At 42.9% G+C, this 17025-nt stretch overlaps 1 protein-coding gene across 1 annotated transcript in view; it reads left to right on the top strand.

The window, feature by feature from the left end:
• Positions 1–651: 651 nt before the first annotated feature.
• LOC311126536 (uncharacterized protein) overlaps positions 652–17025 on the top strand; it is a gene marked incomplete at its 5' end in the record, with an annotated part of 61073 nt that continues 44699 nt past the window's right edge. The window contains one exon of the mRNA XM_084200528.1: positions 652–792. Within this exon, the coding sequence (XP_084056654.1) occupies positions 652–792 (141 nt within the window). The remainder of the gene's footprint in view (positions 793–17025) is intronic.

Below are 17025 nucleotides of genomic sequence, written 5' to 3'. Positions count from 1 at the left end.
AACGTGGTTTCAATGTGTTTGATACCATTCCATTCGCTCTGTTCCAGCCATTATTGTGAGCCGTCCTCCCCTCAGCAGCCTCCACTGGATCTCCTTACATGTCAAGTGCGTGCGTACCCATTCCCCCCCCCCCCCCCCCATGCTGTCTGAGATTCCAGGCATGTCTGTTTCAGTAAAATAAGCTTCTGTGTTCGGCCCCCTTGGCTCCAGAACACACCATGGAGCCAGCATGGCCACAGCTCTGACCGCCCGGGCCGCAGAGTAGCCCTCTGCACCGCTAAACGGCCCAACACACTCCTGTGTGTGTGTGTGTGTGTTTTAGTGTTTGTGTGTGTGTGTGTGTGTGTGTGGATTCACGATGGCTTCCTAGAGGATAGAGGAAGTTATTTTTATTGTTTTGATCTTTTAGTTTTTTGTTGTTGTGTTGTGACACCGCAAGACCGAGGACCGATATATTATGTCCACCGGGAAGAGGACATAGCATGTCTAACGGTTACCGGACTTTCTGATCTATATCACGGACATGTCAAACGGTTACTGTATTTTTTAACGGTTACCATATTTTCCCAATAATACGGCCATGTCAAATGGTTACCGTGTTCTCTGACGTATAAGGGACATGTCTGCGGGTTGCCGTTGTTTTTAAGTGACATGTCTAACGGTTACCGTACTCTGTCGCAGCACCTCAATGACCTGAAGAAGGAGAACTTCAGCCTCAAGCTCCGTATATACTTCCTGGAGGAGAGGATCCTGCAGAAGTACGAGGACAGCAGTGACCATGTCTACCGCACGGTGAGTGGCTGTGTGTGTGTGTGTGTGTGTGTGTGTGTGTGCGTGCCTGTGTTTGTTTGTGTGTGCATGTCACAATGTGGGGAAAGGAGAGGTGGATGGAGGAGGTGGAAGATGGCTTTTTTCAAAAGCAGCGGTAGGGTCAATTATTTTTGTAATCCAGTCAATTCAGGCATTGAACAGAGCCATAGATGTTCAACTCACTAAGCACATGTCATGCAGTCAGGTTCGTCTGGTGTCATCTATGCTTTCTGCTAGGTTACAGAGGGTACTTTCTAGTAGTAATAGTAGTGTTATTGTACATGCATCGATTTTTTTTTTTTTTATTTTATTTAACTAGGCAAGTCAGTTAAGAACAAATTCTTATTTTCAATGACGGCCTACACCGGCCAAACCCGGACAACGCTGGGCCAATTGTGCGCCGCCCTATGGCACTCCCAATCACAGCCGGTTGTGATACAGCCTGGAATCAAACCAGGGGGTCTGTAGTGACGCCTCAAGCACTGAGATGCAGTGCCTTAGACCGCTGTGCCACTCGGTCTGTAGTGACGCCTCAAGCACTGAGATGCAGTGCCTTAGACCGCTGCACCACTCGGTCTGTAGTGACGCCTCAAGCACTGAGATGCAGTGCCTTAGACCGCTGCACCACTCTGTCTGTAGTGACGCCTCAAGCACTGAGATGCAGTGCCTTAGACCGCTGCACCACTCGGTCTGTAGTGACGCCTCAAGCACTGAGATGCAGTGCCTTAGACCGCTGCACCACTCGGTCTGTAGTGACGCCTCAAGCACTGAGATGCAGTGCCTTAGACCGCTGCACCACTCGGTCTGTAGTGACGCCTCAAGCACTGAGATGCAGTGCCTTAGACCGCTGCACCACTCGGTCTGTAGTGACGCCTCAAGCACTGAGATGCAGTGCCTTAGACCGCTGCACCACTCGGGAGCCCCCTCAGGAGCGCCACTCGGGATTCAACTGACTGAGGAATTGAAATGGAATTGAGCCCAACTCTAGGTGAAGTGAGGATGAGATGAGCTGATACAATGTCCTGTGTGTGTGTCCCTCTGAGGAGAAGGTAACACGTCCTTTCTCTATGATGACATTGTCCTACAGTGGCCCCTGCTACAGGTTCATGGCTAGAAGGGATCCAGCTTTTGGCAAATTAACATCAGATTTGACTTTTCATAGCAGATTAGGAGAATTTACGCAGCAGGTTAGGAGAATTAACGTAGCAGGTTAGGAGAATTAGGTTAAGGTTAGGAAAAGGGTCAGGGTTAGCTAAAATGCACAAAATGTTTTTGAAATTAATTTGACAAAAGCTGGATCTCTTCTAGCCATGATCCTGCTACAGGGAGCCAAACAATGTGTATTGTAGACACTATCTACTCTGCTGGGGTTCCTCTGGTGTGGTTGTGTGTGCTGTCTGGTGTCTATGGGTAGAATGTAGCGATCATTTGACAACTGGGTTACGCTCTATTCATTGCTCTATTGATTGTACAGCACGGCTGGCCCTTAGATGTACACGGAGAGCTAACATTAATAATATGCATGTCAATCTCTCCTGGCTCAAAGTAGAGGAGAGATTCACTTCATCACTACTTGTATTTGTGAGAAGTATTGACATGTTGAATGCACGAGCTGTCTGTTTAAACTACTAGCACACAGCTCAGACACAACCATGAATACCCCACAAGACATGCCACCAGAGGTCTCTTCACAGTCCCCAAGTCCAGAACAACCTATGGGAGGCGCACAGCACTACATAGAGCCATGGCTACATGGAACTCTAATCCACATCAAGTAACTCATGCTAGCAGTAAAATCAGATTTTAAAAACAGATCAAAATACACCTTAGTGGGGACTGTGAAGACACACAGGCATAGACACACATAGAAAAACCAAAAAGACAAAGGACAAAACAATCCCTTAAAAAAATCCATAAATGTATCATTCTTGTGCAATTTATATCTATAAGCTACATCGAGATTTTTCTTTGATTATTTTATGCTATCTGGTATTAGTGCATAAGCCTAAATTTTAGGGCTTAACTGTATGCGCGCCAAATAGCCTACACGCCATTCGCCAAATCAGTGCCAGGGACGGGCAGAAAAAGTTAACGTCAATCCACGGAGGCAAAAAGGACAATGTCGAAGTTTAATTCAATAAGACAAAAGCTGCAAAAGGAGAGTTGAAAATAAAGAGAAGGGAGGGCCAGAAAAGTAATGTTTGGGACAGATTTGTTGAAGTGGTAAAAGAGGATGATAGCGGTGCCGGCTATGTTGTGTGATGATTGTGAGGCGCTATACAAATTCGACAGTAACAAGACGGGGACTTCAAATAGGCTTATGGCACGTCAAGGGAACTGTAGTCTACTGTTTAGATGGGTTAAATGGAAACTGAAATCTGGTCACTGACTGTAGGTCTATAACCTCTCACATAGCCATAATATGAACTCCTGCAGAATTAAGCAATACTTGCAGTAAAATGATACATCAAATGTAGGCTACATTTTGACTCGGGACCAGGAGCGTAGAAATATGATGTATTTATTTCTGCATCTTGAGAGAATGCAATGCTCAGTTAGATACCATCTGTGGAGGTGCTGTCTTCATCATAAAAGCATCATAAAAGATGATAGCATTTCAACCACATAAAATATGCATCAAAGCCGAACTGAAATCTTATCAGAAACACATTCGGTCGTTTTCACAGATGTATTTTTCCTTACAACCGGTCAAACTGATGTCATTTGGACATTCTGCACAGAAAATCTTTCCCGTGTTTTTGTTGTTGTTGCGTTATTGTTTTTTCTCTCCAGTCCCTACATGTCTTTGCTCCACGAAAGATGACAGAGAAAACTTTATCGATGTCAACTAGATTGAAGCATTCATTCTATCGATCTATATGACGTTATTCTGGTGAGCAAGGGTTTATTTAGTCTTCTAGGGCAACATATAATGACAGAAGAGAAGCTACATGTATCTAATTATAGACAAGTTGACTAACAAATAGCCTACCAAAATGTCGGAAATTACATCAAAATCTGGCTAAAAAATCCTGCACCCTCTGTCAAAAAACCTTTCTGCCGTCTTTGACTGTAGCCTATAGCGCATTTTCTATATTTGCGGGTTAGGGTCGGGGCGGGCCTCAGACTTTCAATTGATCACATATAGACAATCGGTTGCGGATGGGTTGTTAGCAATTGCGGGCGGGTGCTGGTGAACAAACAGCTGACTCGGGCACCACTAACACAAAAACACACACGACATGTTGGTTTTACTATCCAAGTGGGGACCCAAAATTGTATGCCCATTCAACATCCTAGTTTCCCTAACACCTAGGCCTAAACATAACCTTAATCTTAACCTTAACCCTAACCTTAACCCCAAACCCTTAACCTTAACCTTAACCTTAAAACTAAACCTAACTCCCAAACCTATCCCCTAACCCTAATTGTAATCCTAACCCTAAACCTAACCCTGACGCCTAAAATAGCCTTTTTCATTTTTTTCTTCCTCGTTTTACTATCCTTGTGAGGACTTCTGGAACCCAAAAGGATAGTAAAGTTTGACCACATACACACACACACACACACACACATACACATACACACACACACACACACACACACACACACACAGCTCCTTGGCTGGTCTCACCCTCGGGTTGGCACACAGACAGCTCCTAATCCCAAGGAAAGGGCAGCAGTCTGGGGTACGAGGTGCTAGCTTGCTGCCTCATCTGACCTCCGAGATGTATGTTAAAAGGGTGTGTGAGGGGAGGGTGTGTGTGTGTGTGAGTTCATATAAACACTACATTACCAAAAGTATATGGACACATGCTCATCGAACATCTCATTCCAAAATCATGGGCATTAATATGGAGTTGGTCCCCCTTTGCTGCTATAACAGCCTCCACTCTTCTCGGAAGGCTTTCCACTAGATGTTGGAACATTGCTGCGGGGATTTGCGTCCATTCAGCCACAAGAGCATTAGTGAGGTCGGGCACTGATGTTGGGCTATTAGGCTTGGCTCGCAGTCAGCGTTCCAATTCATCCCAAAGGTGTTTGATAGGGTTGAGGTCAGGGTTCTGTGCAAGCCAGTCAAGTTCTTCCACACCGATCTCAACAAACTATTTCTGTATGGACCTCACTTTGTGCACGGGGCATTGTCATGCTGAAACAGGAAAGGGCCTTCCCCAAACTGTTGCCACAAAGTTGGAAGCACAGAATCGTCTAGAACAGGGGTACTCAACTCTTACCCTAAGAGGTCCGGAGCCTGCTGGTTTTCTGTTCTACCTGATAATTCATTGCACACACTTTGTGTCCCTGGTCTAAATCAGTCCCTGATTAGAGGGGAACAATGAAAAAATGCAGTGTAACAGGCTTTGAGGTCCAGAGTTGAGTTTGAGGGGTCTAGAATGTAATTGTATGCTGTAGCGTTAAGATTTCCCTTCACTGGAACTAAGGAGCCTAGCACGAACCATGAAAAACAGCCCCTGACCATTATTCCTCCTCCACTAAACTTTACAGTTGGCACTATGCATTCGGGCGTAGCGATCTCCTGGCATCCGCCAAACCCAGATTCGGCCGTCGGACTGACAGATGGTGAAGCATGATTCCAATGGCGGCGAGCTTTACACCACGCAGCCGACACTTGGCATTGCGCATGGTGATCTTAGGCTTGTGTGTGGCTACTCGGCCATGGAAACCCATTTCATGAAGCTCCCGATGAACAGTTCTTGTGCTGACGTTGCTTCCAGAGGCAGTTTGGAACTCGGTAGTGAGTATTGCAACCGAGGACAGACAATTTTTACCCACTACGCGCTTCAGCACTCAGAGGTCCCGTTCTGTGAGCTTGTGTGGCTTACCACTTCGCGGTTGAGCCGTTGTTGCTCCTAGACGTTTCCACTTCACAATAACAACACTTACAGTTGACAGGGGCAACTCTAGCAGGGCAGAAATCTGATGAACTGACTTGTTGGAAAGGTGGCATCCTATGATGGTGCCACGTTGAAAGTCACTGAGCTCTTCAGTAAAGCCATTCTACTGCCAATGTTTGTCTATGGAGATTGCATGGCTGTGTGCTTGATTTTATACTCCTGTCAGCAACGGGTGTGGCTGAAATAGCCGAATCCACTAATTTGAAGTGGTGTCCATATACTTTTGTATATATATAGTGTATGTGTGTGTGTGTCTGTTCTAAGTGTGTGTGTGTGTGTGTGTGTGTGTGTGTTCTAGGTGTGTGTGTATGTGTAAGGTGACTCTGTGAGCCAGCTGTTGTCTGGGTGCGTATGGAAATGGTAAAATCCAATAATTGGTCCATTCTCCAGAATCCCTATAGACCACCACTCCAGAGAGGTAGAGAGATTAGTGTGCGTATGTGTGTGTGTGTGTGTGTGTGTGTGTGTGTGTGTGTGTGTGTGTGTGTGTGTGTGTGTGTGTGTGTGTGTGTGTGTGTTGTGTGTGTGTGATTGTGTGTGTGTCTGTACATTCTTCCAATACATTTGTCTTCAGCCCTTAATCTCCTCCTTGATCATCAGTAAACCTCTGATATGAGAATTACGCAAACAAAATGGCTGATCTGATCCAAATATACAAGATGGCTGACCTGATCCAAGTTAACAAGATGGCTGATCTGATCCAAATAAACAAGATGGCTGACCTGATCCAAATAAACAAGATGGCTGATCTGATCCAAATAAACAAGATGGCTGACCTGATCCAAATCAACAAGATGGCTGATCTGATCCAAATCAACAAGATGGCTGACCTGATCCAAATCAACAAGATGGCTGACCTGATCCAAATAAACAAGATGGCTGACCTGATCCAAATAAACAAGATGGCTGACGTGATCCAGACAAACAAGATGGCTGACCTGATCCAAATAAACAAGATGGCTGACGTGATCCAGACAAACAAGACCTAAATGTGCTCTGACTTATCCTCCTCTATCGTGCAAGCCACAGCTAATTGAGTAGAAAGAGGTTCGACCAAACTGACACTTTCATGTTTTATCATGTTATAATTAAGCAACAATGCATGAGGGGGTGTGGTATATGGCCAATATACCACGGCTAAGGGCCGTTCTTATGCACGACGCAACGTGGAGTGCCTGGACACAGCCCTTAGCCATGGTATATTGGCCATATACCACAAACCCCCGAGGTGCCTTATTGTTATTATAAACTGTTTACCAACGCAATTAGAACAGTAAAAAAAATAAAAAATTGTCATACCCGTGGTATACAGTCTGATATACCACGGCTGTCAGCCAATCAACATTCAGTGCTCGAACCACCCAGTTTATAATTACCATTAGACCATTCACCAAATAATAATTCAAGGAATATTACTCTGAAATATGAGGACTACGGTTCATATCCATTTAAACGTAATCAGATGTATGACAGTTACGCAATAAGAATACAATTATCAAATAGTACATACCAGAAGTCTTCAATGCCAAAAGATGCAACATATCTAAAAGTCTATAGGCTAAGTATAAAAACACACTATAGTGTAACGGAACGCTACACCAGGAGATTGGTTTACAAAGACTCCATGAACAAAGTTTACAATGATTAACTCTTTAGTATTATCCCAGTTTACCTATTTGCTTATGGTCTTGCCTACGCCTAGCGAACAGTTTTTTAAATTATATGTAAAAAAAATATTCATTTTTATTTGGAACGGCAAGCCAGACAAAATTAAAAGGGCCTATTTATATAATGAAAATGAATTCGGAGGACATAAATGATTAAATATTAAAGCATTAGACCTATCACTAAAAGCTTCAGTCATACAAAAGTTATACTTAAATCCGAACTGGTTCTCTAGCAAATTAGTAAGATTGTCTCACCCAATGTTCAAGAATGACCTTTTTTCCTTTTATTCAGATTACAACCTCTCACTTTCAGTTATTTGAAAAGGAAATAATCTCCCAAATATCACTATTTCTAAAACAAGCCATAGAAAGTTGGTTGCAATTTCAATTTAATCCTCCAGAAACGACAGAACAAATAATGCAACAAATATTGTGGTTAAACTCAAATATACTAATTGACAAAAAAACTATTTTTTTGACAACATAAAAAAAAGAAGGTATAATCTTCGTAAATTATATCATCGGTAAGACTGGTGGAGTTATGTAGCACATGCAGCTAACAAAAACATATGGAAATGTCTGCTCTACCCAAAATTACAACCAAATAATTGCAGCCTTACCGCAAAAATGGAAAAGGAAAGTGGAAGGGGGAGAACGTAAGGAACTTGTCTGTCGGCCTTGCATTAAAGAACATAATTGGTTAAAGAAAACTGTGATATATATAAAAGTATACCAGTTTAATTTAAGGACCAAAGGATTGACAGCCGTCCCATACAGATTGCAAAATAGTTGGGAAGAGATTTTTGACGTACCGATCCCATGGCATAGTGTTTATGAACTGATACGCAAAACGACACCGGATTCAAAAATTAGAATCTTTCAATTTTAATTATTATATAAAATTCTTGCTACCAATAGAATGTTATTTATATGGAGGATACAATCTTCCCAGCTCTGCAGATTTAGCTGCGAAGAGACAGAATCATTAGATCATTTGTTTTGGTACTGTCCATTTGTAGCTTGTTTTTGGACACAGGTCCAGGAATGGCTAAAGGATTGCAATATTTACATGGAGCTAACCTTGCAGATATCATTACTGGGTGATCTGAAAAGTCATAGTCAATCGATCAATAATATAATAATACTTTTAGCAAAAATGTTTATTTTCAATTTACAATCTGTGGAAACAATGAGAATATAAAGGTTCAGAACTTTTGTAAAACATCATAGTACAGTTGAAAAATATATGGCAAATAGAAATCCTATATGGATGGTGTTAAGAGATAGATGGGTGGTGTTGAATGGAGTTGAAGGATGGGACTAATAACAACTAACAACAAGATAACTAATCATGTAAGCATACTGTGTCCATAATAAGTATATAGGTTGTAGGTTGGGAGCTTTTGTGGAAGAGCACAGTTAGAAAGATATGGCATATAGAAACAAACCGGATGGACATCATGAAAATGATCGGAGAGGTTGAGAGTAGAAGAAGTTCAGGAGAAAAAACTAACAATATATATATATATTATTGTAAAATTGACTGTGTCCATAAAATGTATATAGTAAGTATAAGCTGGAAGTAGAGGCCTAAGCATTGTTGTTCACTAGTTTACTCCAATTAGGGAAAGGGTGGTGGGGTTGGAAAGTAATAAAGGGGAATATATGAAAAAAATTTAAGGATATGTATGTATATGTGTATGTGTGTATGTACAGTGGGGAGAACAAGTATTTGATACACTGCCGATTTTGCAGGTTTTCCTACTTACAAAGCATGTAGAGGTCTGTAATTTGTATCATAGGTACACTTCAACTGTGAGAGATGGAATCTAAAACAAAAATCCAGAAAATCACATTGTATCATTTTTAAGTAATTAATTTTCATTTTATTGCATGACATAAGTATTTGATCACCTACCAACCAGTAAGAATTCCGGCTCTCACAGACCTGTTCGTTTTTCTTTAAGAAGCCCTCCTGTTCTCCACTCATTACCTGTATTAACTGCACCTTTTTGAACTCGTTACCTGTATAAAAGACACCTGTCCACACACTCAATCAAACAGACTCGAACCTCTCCACAATGGCCAAGACCAGAGAGCTGTGTAAGGACATCAGGGATAAAATTGTAGACCTGCACAAGGCTGGGATGGGCTACAGGACAATAGGCAAGCAGCTTGGTGAGAAGGCAACAACTGTTGGCGCAATTATTAGAAAACGGAAGAAGTTCAAGATGATGGTCAATCAACCTCGTTCTGGGGCTCCATGCAAGATCTCACCTCGTGGGGCATCAATGATCATGAGGAAGGTGAGGGATCAGCCCAGAACTACACGGCAGGACCTGGTAAATGACCTGAAGAGAGCTGGGACCACAGTCTCAAAGAAAACCATTAGTAACACACTACGCCGTCATTGATTAAAATCCTGCAGCGCACGCAAGGTCCCCCTGCTCAAGCCAGCGCATGTCCAGGTCCGTCTGAAGTTTGCCAATGACCATCTGGATGATCCAGAGGAGGAATGGGAGAAGGTCATGTGGTCTAATTAGACAAAAATAGAGCTTTTTGGTCTAAACTCCACTCGCCGTGTTTGGAGGAAGAAGAAGGATGAGTACAACCCCAAGAACACCATCACAACCGTGAAGCATGGAGGTGGAAACATCATTCCTTGGGGATGCTTTTCTGCAAAGGGGACAGGACGACTGCACCGTATTGAGGGGAGGATGGATGGGGCCATGTATCACAAGATCTTGGCCAACAACCTCCTTCCCTCAGTAAGAGCATTGAAGATGGGTCGTGGCTGGGTCTTCCAGCATGACAACGACCCGAAACACACAGCCAGGGCAACTAAGGAGTGGCTCCGTAAGAAGCATCTCAAGGTCCTGGAGTGGCCTAGCCAGTCTCCAGACCTGAACCCAATAGAAAATCTTTGGAGGGAGCTGAAAGTCTGTATTGCCCATCGACAGCCCACAAACCTGAATGATCTGGAGAAGGTCTGTATGGAGGAGTGGGCCAAAATCCCTGCTGCAGTGTGTGCAAACCTGGTCAAGACCTACAGGAAACGTATGATCTCTGTAATTGCAAACAAAGGTTTCTGTACCAAATATTAAGTTCTGCTTTTCTGATGTATCAAATACTTATGTCATGCAATAAAATGCAAATTAATTACTTAAAAATCATACATTGTGATTTTCTGGATTTTTATTTTAGATTCCGTCTCTCACAGTTGAAGTGTACGTATGATAAAAATTACAGACCTCTACATGCTTTGTAAGTAGGAAAACCTGCAAAATCGGCAGTGTATCAAATACTTGTTCTCCCCACTGTATGTACAGTGGTGTGAAAAAGTGTTTACCCCCTTCCTGATTTCTTATTTGTTTGCATGTTTGTCACACTTACAGTGGGGAAAATAAGTATTTAGTCAGCCACCAATTGTGCAAGTTCTCCCACTTAAAAAGATGAGAGAGGCCTGTAATTTTCATCATAGGTACACGTCAACTATGACAGACAAAATGAGGAAAAAAAATCCAGAAAATCACATTGTAGGATTTTTTATGAATTTATTTGCAAATTATGGTGGAAAATAAGTATTTGGTCAATAACAAAAGTTTCTCAATACTTTGTTATATACCCTTTGTTGGCAATGACACAGGTCAAACGTTTTCTGTAAGTCTTCACAAGGTTTTCACACACTGTTGCTGGTATTTTGGCCCATTCTTCCATGCAGATCTCCTCTAGAGCAGTGATGTTTTGGGGCTGTCGCTGGGCAACACAGACTTTCAACTCCCTCCAAAGATTTTCTATGGGGTTGAGATCTGGAGACTGGCTAGGCCACTCCAGGACCTTGAAATGCTTCTTACGAAGCCACTCCTTTGTTGCCCGGGCGGTGTGTTTGGGATCATTGTCATGCTGAAAGACCCAGCCACGTTTCATCTTCAATGCCCTTGCTGATGGAAGGAGGTTTTCACTCAAAATCTCATGATACATGGCCCCATTCAGTCTTTCCTTTACATGGATCAGTCGTCCTGGTCCTTTTGCCGAAAAACAGCCCCAAAGCATGATGTTTCCACCCCCATGCTTTACAGTAGGTATGGTGTTCTTTGGATGCAACTCAGCTTTCTTTGTCCTCCAAACACGACGAGTTGAGTTTTTACCAAAAAGTTCTATTTTGGTTTCATCTGACCATATGACATTCTCCCAATCCTCTTCTGGATCATCCAAATGCACTCTAGCAAACTTCAGATGGGCCTGGACATGTACTGGCTTAAGCAGGGGGACACATCTTGCACTGCAGGATTTGAGTCCCTGGCGGCGTTGTGTGTTACTGATGGTAGGCTTTGTTACTTTGGTCCCAGCTCTCTGCAGGTCATTCACTACGTCCCCCCGTGTGGTTCTGGGATTTTTGCTCACGTTCTTGTGATCATTTTGACCCCACGGGGTGAGATCTTGCGTGGAGCCCCAGATCGAGGGAGATTATCAGTGGTCTTGTATGTCTTCCATTTCCTAATAATTGCTCCCACAGATGATATCTTCAAACCAAGCTGCTTACCTATTGCAGATTCAGTCTTCCCAGCCTGGTGCAGGTCTACAATTTTGTTTCTGGTGTCCTTTGACAGCTCTTTGGTCTTGGCCATAGTGGAGTTTGGAGTGTGACTGTTTGAGGTTGTGGACAGGTGTCTTTTATACTGATAACAAGTTCAAACAGGTGCCATTAATACAGGTAACGAGTGGAGGACAGAGGAGCCTCTTAAAGAAGAAGTTACAGGTCTGTGAGAGCCAGAAATCTTGCTTGTTTGTAGGTGACCAAATACTTTTTTTCCACCATAATTTGCAAATAAATTCATAAAAAATCCTACAATGTGATTTTCTGGATTTTCTTTTCTCAATTTGTCTGTCATAGTTGACGTGTACCAATGATGAAAATTACAGGCCTCTCTCATCTTTTTAAGTGGGAGAACTTGCACAATTGGTGGCTGACCAAATACTTTTTTCCCCACTGTAAATGTTTCAGATCAAACAAATTTAAATATTAGTCAAAGACAACACAAGTAAACACAAAATGCAGTTTTGAAATGAAGGTTCTTATTATTAAGGGAAAACAAAATCCAAACCCACATGGCCCTGTGTGAAAAAGTGATTGCCCCCTACAACCTAATAACTGGTTGGGCCACCCTTAGCAGCAACAACTGCAATCAAGCGTTTGCGATAACTTGCAATGAGTCTTTTACAGCGCTGTGGAGGAATTTTGGCCCACTCATCTTTGCAGAATTGTTGTAATTCAGCCACATTGGAGGGTTTTTGAGCATGAACTGCCTTTTTAAGGTCATGCCACAACATCTCAATAGGATTCAGGTCAGGAATTTGACTAGGCCACTCCAAAGTCTTCATTTAGTTTTTCTTCAGCCATTCAGAGGTGGACTTGCTGGTGTGTTTTGGATCATTGTCCTGCTGCAGAAACCAAGTTCGCTTCAGCTTGAGGTCACGAACAGATGGCCGGACATTCTCCTTCAGGATTTTTTGGTAGACAGCAGAATTCATGGTTCCATTTATCACAGTTATCACAGCAAGTCTTCCAGATCCTGAAGCAGTAAAACAGGCCCAGACCATCACACTACCACCACCATATTTTACTGTTGGTATGATGTTCTTTTTCTGAAATGTGGTGTTACTTTTACGCCAGATGTAATGGGACACACACCTTCCAAAAAGTTCAACTTTTGTCTTGTCAGTCCACAGAGTATTTTCCCAAAGGTCTTGGGGACCATCAAGATGTTTTCTGGCAAAAATGAGACGAGCCTTAATGTTCTTTTTGCTCAGCAGTGGTTTCGTCTTGTAACTCTGCCATGCAGGACATTTTTGCCCAGTCTCTTTCTTATGGTGGAGTCATGAACACTGACCTTAACTGAGGCAAGTGAGGCCTGCAGCTCTTTGGATGTTGTTGTGGGGTCTTTTGTGACCTCTTGGATGAGTCGTCGCTGCGCTCTTGGGGTAATTTTGGTCGGCCGGCCACTCCTGGGAAGGTTCACCACTGTTCCATGTTTTCGCCATTTGTGGATAATGGCTCTCACTGTGGTTCGCTGGAGTCCCAAAGCTTTAGAAATGGCTTTATAACCTTTTCCAGACTGATGGATCTCAATTACTTTCTTTCTCATTTGTTCCTGAATTTCTTTGGATCTCGGCATGATGTCTAGCTTTTGAGGATCTTTTGGTCTACTTTGCTTTGTCAGGCAGGTCCTAGTTAAGTGATTCCTTGATTGAGAACAGGTGTGGCAGTAATCAGGCCTGGGTGTGCTAGAGGAATTGAACTCAGGTGTGATAAACCACAGTTGAGTTGTGTTATAACAGGGGGGCAAACACTTTTTCAGGTTTGGATTTTGTTTTCCCTTAATAATAACAACCTTCATTTCAAAACTGCATTTTGTGTTTACTTGTGTTATCTTTGACTAATATTTAAATTTGTTTGATGATCTGAAACATTTAAGTGTCAAATCAAATCAAATCAAATCAAATTTTATTGGTCACATGCGCCGAATACAACAGGTGCAGACATTACAGTGAAATGCTTACTTACAGCCCTTAACCAACAGTGCATTTATTTTAAACAAAAAAGTAAGAATAAAACAACAACAAAAAAGTGTTGAGAAAAAAAGAGCAGAAGTAAAATAAAGTGACAGTAGGGAGGCTATATATACAGTAAAATAAAGTGACAGTAGGGAGGCTATATATACAGGGGGGTACCGTTGCATAGTCAATGTGCGGGGGCACCGGCTAGTTGAGGTAGTTGAGGTAATATGTACATGTGGGTAGAGTTAAAGTGACTATGCATAAATACTTAACAGAGTAGCAGCAGCGTAAAAAGGATGGGGTGGGGGGGCAGTGCAAATAGTCCGGGTAGCCATGATTAGCTGTTCAGGAGTCTTATGGCTTGGGGGTAGAAGCTGTTGAGAAGTCTTTTGGACCTAGACTTGGCACTCCGGTACCGCTTGCCGTGCGGTAGCAGAGAGAACAGTCTATGACTAGGGTGGCTGGAGTCTTTGACAATTTTGAGGGCCTTCCTCTGACACCGCCTGGTATAGAGGTCCTGGATGGCAGGGAGCTTTGCCCCAGTGATGTACTGGGCCGTACGCACTACCCTCTGTAGTGCCTTGCGGTCAGAGGCCAAGCAGTTGCCATACCAGGCGGTGATGCAACCAGTCAGGATGCTCTCGATGGTGCAGCTGTAGAATTTTTTGAGGATCTGAGGACCCATGCCAAATCTTTTTAGTCTCCTGAGGGGGAATAGGCTTTGTCGTGCCCTCTTCACGACTGTCTTGGTGTGTTTGGACCATGATAGTTCGTTGGTGATGTGGACACCAAGGAACTTGAAGCTCTCAACCTGTTCCACTACAGCCCCGTCGATGAGAATGGGGGCGTGCTCAGTCCTCTTTTTTTTCCTGTAGTCCACAATCATCTCCTTTGTCTTGGTCACGTTGAGGGAGAGGTTGTTGTCCTGGCACCACACGGCCAGATCTCTGACCTCCTCCCTATAGGCTGTCTCATCGTTGTCGGTGATCAGGCCTACCACTGTTGTGTCGTCGGCAAACTTAATGATGGTGTTGGAGTCGTGCCTGGCCATGCAGTCATGGGTGAACAGAGAGTACAGGAGGGGACTGAGCACGCACCCCTGAGGGGCCCCTGTGTTGAGGATCAGTGTGGCAGATGTGTTGTTACCTACCCTTACCACCTGGGGGCGGCCCGTCAGGAAGTCCAGGATCCAGTTGCAGAGGGAGGTGTTTAGTCCCAGGATCCTTAGCTTAGTGATGAGCTTAGAGGGCACTATGGTGTTGAATGCTGAGCTGTAGTCAATGAATAGCATTCTCACATAGGTGTTCCTCTTGTCCAGGTGGGAAAGGGCAGTGTGGAGTGCGATAGAGATTGCATCATCTGTGGATCTGTTGGGGCGGTATGCAAATTGGAGTGGGTCTAGGGTTTCTGGGATTATGCTGTTGATGTGAGCCATGACCAGTCTTTCAAAGCACTTCATGGCTACAGACGTCAGTGCTACGGGTCGGTAGTCATTTAGGCAGGTTATCTTAGAGTTCTTGGGCACTGGGACTATGGTGGTCTGCTTGAAACATGTTGGTATTACAGACTCAGTCAGGGACATGTTGAAAATGTCAGTGAAGACACTTGCCAGTTGGTCAGCACATGCTCGGAGTACACGTCCTGGTAATCCGTCTGGCCCTGCGGCCTTGTGAATGTTGACCTGCTTAAAAGTCTTACTCACATCGGCTACGGAGAGCGTGATCACATAGTCGTCCGGAACAGCTGGTGCGCTCGTGCATGCTTCAGTGTTGCTTGCCTCGAAGCGAGCATAGAAGTGGTTTAGCTCGTCTGGTAGGCTTGTGTCACTGGGCAGCTCGCGGCTGTGCTTCCCTTTGTAGTCTGTAATAGTTTTCAAGCCCTGCCACATCCGACGAGCGTCAGAGCCAGTGTAGTATGATTCAATCTTAGACCTGTATTGACTCTTTGCCTGTTTGATGGTTCGTCGGAGGTCATAGCGGGATTTGTGAAGTGAAGTGTGAAGGGAAGTGTGACAAACATGCAAACAAATAACAAATCAGGAAAGGGGCAAACACTTTTTCACACCACTGTATGTATGTGTGTATATGTGTGTATGTATATATGTATAGATATATATAATAATATATATATATATATATATATATATATATATATATATATATATATATATATATAAAACATGTGGGATTGGAAGTGATGCAGACAATTACATTGATGGAAGTTACAATCTATCTGCAATATTAAGCTGATCTACCCCCTAAACTTTTTTTTTTTTTTAAATAAAAACCTTTACAATGACTCCATGAACAAAGTTTACAATGACTCCATGAACAAAGTTTACAATGACTTCATGAACAAAGTTTATAATGACTATTTTAATAAAGTTTACAATTACTCCATTAACAAAGTTTACAATGACTCCATGAACAAAGTTTACAATGACTCCATTAACAAAGTTTACAATAACTCCATGAACAAGGTATACAATGACTCCATGAACAAAGTTTACAATGACTCCATGAACAAAGTTTCCAAAGCGCCAAATCCCAGTATCTCCTATCGTCTAAATAATATCACTTTGCATGGCACAAAACATTAAAACAAAAGGCATGAAAGCAACACACGCATTCTTGGATCTAATCATCACAACTCTTATCTAAATGATAGGAGCGCACATCTGCGTTGCTCCCTCTTTGAATTGACCTCCGTCCAAAAAACAACAACATCCAGTACATTGAAACATATCAAATTTCATAGCTCTTTATGAACTCTTGAAACAATCCAAACATGACAATTTAATTCACACAGTAACATTCATTTAGTCGATTTTATGTTTTCATCTGTCTTCACACCTTCAACGGTGTCCGTGCTCCCAGGGTTCTGTGGGAAGGGAACGTCCCTTCCTAGAGATTACCACAGATAAGGTGTGTTTAACCCACAGATGGTCAGCCATCCAAACAATGTCATAAATCATGATTGAGTCATCACGCTGGACCTCAGCGCCTGCAAGTCACTAGTCGCGAATATAACCTTCTGAAATGTCCATAGAATTAGGAATTAGAATACTAATTTAA

Source organism: Coregonus lavaretus, assembly GCF_964263955.1.
Source record: "Coregonus lavaretus genome assembly, contig: HAP1_SCAFFOLD_2629, whole genome shotgun sequence".
NCBI lineage: Eukaryota > Metazoa > Chordata > Actinopteri > Salmoniformes > Salmonidae > Coregonus > Coregonus lavaretus.
This window is presented reverse-complemented; position numbering and strand designations above follow the sequence as displayed.